At 34.0% G+C, this 8694-nt stretch overlaps 2 protein-coding genes across 2 annotated transcripts; both read left to right on the top strand.

The window, feature by feature from the left end:
* Positions 1–2948: 2948 nt before the first annotated feature.
* On the top strand, positions 2949–4193 carry LOC116175448 (E3 SUMO-protein ligase KIAA1586-like). Its single transcript, XM_031493577.1, has one exon. The coding sequence runs from the start codon at positions 2949–2951 to the stop codon at positions 4191–4193; it is 1245 nt and encodes a 414-aa protein (XP_031349437.1).
* A 337-nt stretch (positions 4194–4530) lies between these two features.
* Positions 4531–8087, top strand: LOC116176677 (the record flags this gene model as incomplete). The annotated part of the gene is given in 9 exon segments (XM_031495403.1): positions 4531–5239; positions 5790–5944; positions 5999–6067; positions 6129–6370; positions 6425–6699; positions 6755–6924; positions 7307–7469; positions 7525–7658; positions 7715–8087. Coding segments are annotated over 9 exon segments (1611 nt in total). The 3' UTR covers positions 8051–8087.
* Between the last annotated feature and the right edge of the window lie 607 nt (positions 8088–8694).

The raw sequence follows: 8694 nt of genomic DNA, 5'->3' as shown, positions 1-8694 counted from the left end.
ATTATTGTAACCTTTGTATTAGTATAATATACATTTTGTGTACCAGTTTACCATTATTGGCCTCAATAGGTTATGGGCCCAGGCCGTTAATCTGCGTAGAATTCGTTTTCTTTTTTTTAACAAAAAGAGAAGTTAGTTTTTTCTTTTTTCCTCGTGGTCGCGCCGCGTTTAAAGAAAAAAAACCGTACCTTTTGTTCCCAACAAAAAAAAGACAATGGATTTTAAAGTACAAGTGGATAAGCTGGTTGACGCCTCAAATTGGGCCTCTTGGAAGCGGCAAGTGGAACTGCTGTTGAAACACAATGGAGTGTTGGAGGTTGTGAAAGGGTTACGTAAAAAGCCTGTTGCTTTATTTGTCGATCGAATGAAAAGAAGGACCTAAAGTGCTTCAGGTGCCATGAAGTGGGACACTTTTCGAGTAAGTGCCCCAGAAAATCGAATCGGAGCTCAAAAAGTGGCAGCTCAACGACCGAGGGTAAGGCATTTATGTGTAGCGGATTTGAAACCGAGGAAGGCCATTGGATTGTCGATTCGGGTGCTTCGGCACATATAACATACAACAGAAATTGGTTTGTGGAGTATACCAGGTTCGAAATACCGAAACCCATTAAGGTAGGCAACAATACTTACATGCATGCTTACGGGGAAGGTGCCATAAATGTTAAGACGGTGACCGTGAAATTTGGGAAGTTAACCACTTGTCAAATGTATGGTACGTTCCAAAGGCTGGACAGAACCTATTTTCTGTGTGTCAGACTGTAGATAAAGGTTTTTCTTTTAGTGCAAATCAATCTGGTTGCATTTTCAGTAAGAATGGCCGAGTAAGGTTGAGCGGAACGAAATCTGAAAAGGGCCTGTATATTCTAAACATGGAAGTCATCATTCCAGAGAAATCTGCCGTTGCGTTTTTAACCACAGAAGAAGATACCTTGCAACTTTGGCACGAACGGCTTTGCCATCAAAATAAAAGACATGTTAAAACGCTCTTAAAACTAAGAGATGTCGATATCCGTTCGGAGGAAGAATTTTGCACCGGTTGTGCATATGGAAAGCAGCATCGAAGACCATTTGGTACGCGCCATTGTAAAGCAACCCAACCACCCTGTTGTAAATGCCTTATTGGAACCAATAAATTTTTTTATTGGGTCCTATTGGCACCAATATGTGTATATTGCCATTGAGAATTACCCCATCAAAACTTATAAAAATATGACTTGGGAATTCCGTTATGTGCCAATAGGACCCAATCATTACACATTACAATATAATACGCTCCAATCAGCATTCCCATACAAATTATTCATTTCCCAACCATTTCCAATGAAATTTGTCCCAATAGAAACTTATTAAGATTTGATTAGGAAAGTCCACTGGATACCAATAGGATTCATTCGTTACGGATAAATACACAATAGAAACTTATTTATATCCAGTGGTCGAAGTGAGGCGGTATGGGGCGGTATGGCATACCGTTAGATTTTTTATTTTTGTGAAACATACCGGTAATAATTTTTTTCACATAGGCATACCGGTATGCGGCGCGTGCGACCTCAAAATCTTGTAGTTTTGCAATCTTTTCCGCATTCGATCCGTATTTTGGATTTGTTCTTAGTAATATTAATATGTTTTACCTTTTACAGAATTTTTTGTCCGTATTTCTATTTGTTATTTGAGAAATGCAAAGGGAAAGGTGTTCCTAACGATCGTTATAACGCTCTGGACACTGCGCATTTCTTAGGCGCATACGTAGTACCCACTCCCAAAGCTACTTACGGATTGCTTGTGGTTCTAAAAACTTCAGTGGTCTGCAGTCTGCCATTGTGTACAAACACGCAAAGAAGATTTTGCACTTCTCAGTTTAAGTTATTATTTATTGTACTGCATTGTTGTATTGTTTTTTTATTTTCAAGCTTTTTAACTTTAAGTCACTTTAAATGTGAAAAATGTCCCTCCTTAATTGGCTGAAACGTAAAAAGAACGATAACGATAGTGGTGCTGGTGCTAGTACTGACAACATGGACAGAGACGCTGACGCGGATTATTTTTTGCCTTCCCAATCAGAATCTGATAGTGTTGAACGTGACAATAATAGCGGTGATGAAACTGATGAAAGTGAGAGTGGGGCAAAGAAATTGAAATTTAATAATTTACCCGATGTTCCCGAGTGTTGGACAATAGAAATGTACAATAGAAAATGTGTAGAATATAAATGGCTTGAAACAAAAGAAAAAAAACTAGGTTGTAGTACGTGCAAGAAAATTAAAAATCTCGGCAATGTTCCTAAAAAACAAGGCGTTCAAGTTTCGACTGAGTGGGTTAATTGTAACATCGCGGCGTTTGGAGATTCCACAAAAAAGCAACGTCAATCCCTCAGAAAAAAAATCTTTCATCATAAGACCAGTGAAGCCCACAGATATGCTGAGGAAATTCTGACAGAATCTCACAAAGAAAGATTAAAGACCAGTCTTACTAACCAAAGTACAGACATTTGTGAAAGTACCAATCGTGTATTTACAACAGTTTATAACATCATAAAAAAGGTAGGCCTTTTACAGATTTAACTTCTGATATAGATATGCAAGTATTAAATGGTTTAAAGATGGGTCGCATTTTACACTCAGATCATGCATGCGCCGACATTGCAAACCATATTGCAACGGAAATGCGAAAAAGAATTGTCAGTCAAATTATCCAAAATGAGTCCAAGATATCTGTTCTAATTGATGAAACTACTTCTGTTAGTAAAAATACAGTACTAGTGGTATGCATCAAAACAACGTTACCACATTCGGAAACCTGTAACATTCTTTTTGGATTTAATTGATTTAGAAACCACCACTTCTTCAAACATCCTTAACATGTTGATGCTTTGCTTGGAAAAACATGGGTTTACAAACGATTTTTTGGCTAGAAATTTCGTTTGTTTTGCTTCTGATGGAGCATCAAACATGATTGGAAAAAAATCTGGAGTAGCTACACAGTTAATTAGTCAATATCCAGATTTAGTAGTATGGCACTGTTCTAACCACCGTTTAGAACTAGCAGTCCATGACGTACTGGAGGAAGTTGATGGCATCAATCATTTTAAGATATTTTTCGACAAGTTGTATAGTTTATATAGTGCTTCGCCAAAAAATCAATACGAATTAAAACGATGTGCGGCAAATTTAGACGTTCAGCTGTATTCTATAGGACGTATACTCGACACACGCTGGGTTTCTTCAAGTTTAAGGTCAGTAAAAGCTGTGTGGAGCAACTACAACGCCCTGTATCAACATTTTGACAACGCTTCCATTGACATGTCAAGGCAAAGTAAGGAAAGATGCACATATTCTGGGTTGAAAGATAGGTTAACTGAAACCGGATTCGTTTATAATTTAGGATTATTGTATGACGCTCTTTCAGAACTTTCGTATTTATCTCTGGAATTACAAAAACGTAACAAAACCCTTCCTGAAGCTCACGCCTTAATTACACGACAGATTCGCGTGGTAGAATCAATGATTGATAATCCAGGAATATACCTTAAACAAGTAGAAACCTCTATAAATGTACTTGAATTTCGTCATGTCAAATTGCACAACGGTAGAAGAGTGACTAAAATAAATAGTGCACAGTTTTATAGAAGCCTGACTAATAATCTGAAGCAACGTTTACTAAGATTTTCTTCTCACCGATCAGGAACGGAACCACAAATTTCCGAAGATTACAATAAATTTGTAAAAACTTTAGAAATATTTGACCGTAACCAGTGGCCCCAAGAACCCAGCATAAGGTACGGAGAAGATGAAATTCGAGTGTTGTGTGAAAAGTTTAAACTATCTGGTCACGACTATGTAAGAAGCTTTCGCGAATATGTAGATTCTGGCATTGTGTCTAAACCGTTAGATTTGCTGATGAAAACTGTTAATACATTAGTTGTTTCAACAGCGGAGTGCGAACGCATATTCAGTGCAATGAACATTATTCATTCGGATTTAAGAAATAAACTAAAAGTAACTACAGTGTCTTCATTGCTATTCATAAAATGTGTTGGTCCACCGCTTCCCCTATTTAAACCTCAAACTTATGTTAAAGCATGGATGTTACTAGGACGCCGTGATGCTGATTATACGAAATGTGCTGCACGTCAGAAGGACCAAGCTCCAAATTTGACAACTGAATATCAACTTCTGTGGGATCACCTTAATTAATTTTGTATTTAGTATTTCTAATCAAATACTGATATGAATGTATTTTTCAAATTTTTTGTTTGTATTTTTATATAAAAATGCATACACACTGTCTAACATTTTATTACTTTAAACCATACCGGTAAAAAATAGTTACCACTTCGACCACTGCAAATATTACGAAATATTTTAAAGAAGATTTACAGAACCTTTTTTTTAAATGCAAGGTAAGAAATTAATAATTCACATGATATATGATTTAAAATCATACTTTGTGTTTTAGGACTTACCTGAAATTACCTTAGAGAGTATTCCCCTATCGCCATATATAATTCAGACTGGGGGTAAGTTTTATTTTTGCACGGTAAAAAACCTTTTCTTGATATAAAATTTTGTATTGCTTTAATTTCGTTTCTTTAATTTGACCATAATAACATTTAATTCAAAGATTATTTTTTATTTTAAGAGATCTAGTTTATTTAACAGTAAAGTATTATTTCTTTAGTTAAATTTTTTTAATGTAAAGCAATATCGTAAAAGTAAACATACATGTCGTTAGTTGAAATGTAGGAAAAATTTAAAGAGAACCTTTTTGAATGATAACGTCAAAATAATCCTATGTTCGGCTTGAAGCTTTTATTTGTGGAAAAATAATAGTGGATTTGTTTTAAAGATACATTATGTTTAATCCGAAAGGGAGAGTCTAAAACTAAAGAAACACTCGTTTTCTTTGTTCATTATTTGGCTACATTTAAATGTATTAAATACTTAAGACAAGCATTTCTTTATTTGAACTTATGCTTATATTTTTCATTTAATGCGTGCTTCTTTATAAGCAGAATATTAAACGTGCAAATTGCAGTTGCAAACCCACTGAATATACAGGAATACGCCATAACTGTCCAGTGTCTTGTCATGTTCGTATAGCGGTATCAGTTCAGTATATCCCGTGAATTTGCAGTTTTTAGTTTCTTTAATAGTGCTACTGGATGAAGTGAAAATGTATGCTGATGTTGAAAGTTTACTCGAGGATTGGGGACTGCCTCAATTAATTGAAACCTTTAAAAGTAAGTATTTAGTATATAGTTACTTATGTACCTACCTTTTATGTACCTACCTAAAGTCAAATCAAGTAGTGGTAGGTACTTGTTACTTTTATTTTAATTATAATTATTATTGGTGTAATTGAATTACATCGGATTATGTGATTAGGTCACCTGTTACTTTTTGCTTTATTTGGAAAAATAAGTTGGGTGAATTTTGAGATTTGCACGCATACATGGCAAGCATTTCAAATTTCGATTATGGTATTTCTTAATGGTTTTACTTGGTGTAGGTATAAATCAACAATTTGTGTGATTCTGTAGGTCACCGACATGAAATTTAATACATTATTAAATTATTTCCTACCAGCATTTCTTCATAACTTATGCTCTATATACATATAGAGATTATTGTTAATCCGCGAGAAACTGAGTGTATAGCAGATTTTTCATTCCGTAATCTAATTTCTCATTTCATGTTGCTTACAATCCGAGTTACAATTTTGTGTTTATTTTTTTAATTAGAATTTAGATCACTAGGTAACTATATTTCTAAAATTATTATAATTTTTAGACAACGACATAGATCTCTCAAACTTCTTTTTATTAGAAGAATCTTTAATAAAGGAACTTATTCCCAGCATTGGGATCAGGGCAAAGTTTTTATCTCTATTTAAAAGAGCAAAAGAACTGGAGAATTCTAGTATTGTAGTCCACGAAGTAGTCCAGGTATGCTGTATACATACTACACCTTCCAGATTTTCTTAATTGTACAAATTTAAGGCGGTTGACGACGAAACATCAAATCTTATCCAGGCGAACATGGAGTTTGAGTCAAACTCAGAAAATAGGGTAAAATGCATCATGCATGCCGTAAGTTTAATTGAATCTGAATTTTAATACTTATTTAAAGGAGAGAAACGAGCAATACTTTATCATACCCCAACAACATCGGCCGGCTGCTGAAATCGGACTCGAAAACATGCTTAAAAAAATTCAACTACCGGAATTTGATCTAAAAACTCTTTTATGTACCAGCGTATTTGGATCAGAAATTTTGGAATATTACAATAAAAATAAATTTTTGGATATGAAACGGAGAAACAAATTAACAGAAATAATTATTAAGCACGTTTTTGATTATGTTGCAAAATAGTGAGTTTACATCATATGAAGTCGTACCTTTACCAATACCTACCAAATTTTTAGTCGACTAACACCAGAGGATTACAATGTCCTAGCATCAAAAATAATAACGCTTTTCCCAAAGGAAACTGCTAGTACTTACTATGTTCCAGCCATTCGCAAGAGAGACTCTATAACTCGCAAACCTATACTGGCACGCGGTAAATTGGTAGACAAATGTCGAAACCTTTTACATGACTGTGGACCGAGTGTCATTATTAGGAAAAGGAAAAGTAGTTATTTGGATGAAGATGACAGTTATGGTCACACTAAAGAAAGGCAAATAGTGTTAGAAAGTGGTTAGTAAATAAATATCGATTGCTTATAAAATGTTTATAAAAATATAACTTACAGATGAGCTAAAAAATGATATGATATGGCTGCAAAATAGGCATGAGCCCTGGGATGAAGTTCTGACAAAGTGGAAGAATACGTACGGGCTTCGGAAATTATCGACTGCAGCGACTGTCAGAGAGTTCTTTGAAGAATGGCCAATTTTAAAAAAAGACAATTCAGAGGTTTTGGTAGGTTTTATCAATTTTTTTAGTTCAAGCAGATTTTCAAACGGTAATTTAACGTGAATTTTCGAAAAACGCTCGGACACGTCAATTTTTTTATTCTAACGTATAAAACGTTTACAATAAAACACGCTCACTATCCTTTGGCGCTGGAGGCACAACTCCAAAAATGTTAATTATGCCTAATTGAGCATCCAACATATAATTGGAAAGGCCTTCCCTTTTAAATATGAAATCTTATTTTTTTTATATTTAATCATTTAGTTTCCAAATGTTTTGTTTTGAGCCACCCTCCTAAGGCATTTCCAAATTAAATAATGAAATTGTTTACAATACTATTATATCTTTTAAATGTAGTGACACTTACTTAGTTGTTTGATTATTGCAGATTAACTTGGATTTTGAAAGAGAGTATCCACAATCAACTCTGAAGCTCATTTTGGACTGGGAGAGCGCGTTTCAAAAAATTTTTGAATATAAAAGTCTTACAATAAAAGATAAATTTTGTGAGGAACTAATTACACTTTTAAACAGCGAGGGCATTACGGAAGGTACTAGTATAATTAGTTGAATTGTTGTGTAAATACAAATAATTCTGGTTTTTAGATAGTACATTTGCCGCACAAATCAGTATATTAGCGTATTTAGTACCTCCTAAAGGCAAAATTAATTTGGGTAGCAAGAATTTGTGGAAATTTTCATCTGCAGAAGCAGTCAATTCTATTATATGCCATGCTAAGGTAAATATTTCTCATTTTATGTAGTACGTTCTTTAATATGTTGCTTTAATGTGCAGATTCCCGGTGACGTAGATGAGATTATCAGGAAAAACAAGGAAACCGCGGCCATTAAAAAACAGACCGTCCAACCTTACATGATAGTGGAAGGGCCTTCATTAAAACAACTTAACAATTTTTATATAGTTGTGGACGAATTAAGGTACCAGACAAAATCTGCGAAACAAGCCTTTGATAATGTTTTCAAATTATTTTTTGTAACAAACGCGAAATATCCTGCCCCCGCAGAACATATTTACCTAATTATTCAGAAGGGCATTTATCATATAAATACTCGTCAAGATAATATCATTCCATATATTATGGACATACTGGAACTTTTAAAAAAAGATTAACTCTGTGTCGATAGCACAAGATCTCTTAAATACTATTGTTACTTACTTGGTGCCATATTATTTATTAATTAGGTCTACAAGAGAAATACTTGAGTTTAAGAATATTGTAACTTGTTTTTTATTTAGCAATTACTACTTACAGAATTTTTTTTTCAAATTTAACGTTTTGTTTACATAATACAAAGTTTATATATAAAATTGTAAAATGAAGTGTGGAGAGTGCCGACGTACTTTTGTTAATCCAAAAAAATTTGCATTGCATCTAGAAATCTTTCACCAAAAGACTAATTTTATGTGTCCAGAAAAAAATTGTAGGCGATTATTTTCAAGAAGGGATGCATTCGTTAAACATTTAACATCAAAACATATTAATAAATTTCCTTCAACTTCATCAGTAAAGCCCCATGTTCGTGACACTCATACAATACCTACTGCATCGGTATTACCTCAGAATGCACAAGCTGCACATCAAGATAACTTTAATAACATTGAAGATGAACGCACAGTAAGTTCTGATAGTCTAGACACACTTGTATCAAAATTTTGTAGTTTAATAGATTCTGAAATAAGAAAATTCATTTCACAGCTTTATGACAAACTAACAATAACAAAAAGTTGCATTCAAAATATTATTCAATTTGTAA

This window comes from Photinus pyralis, unplaced genomic scaffold (genome assembly GCF_008802855.1).
Source record: "Photinus pyralis isolate 1611_PpyrPB1 unplaced genomic scaffold, Ppyr1.3 Ppyr1.4_LG7, whole genome shotgun sequence".
Classification (NCBI taxonomy): Eukaryota; Metazoa; Arthropoda; class Insecta; order Coleoptera; family Lampyridae; genus Photinus; species Photinus pyralis.
Note: the sequence above shows the minus strand (reverse complement) of the source record. Positions and strands in the feature narration are given on the sequence as shown.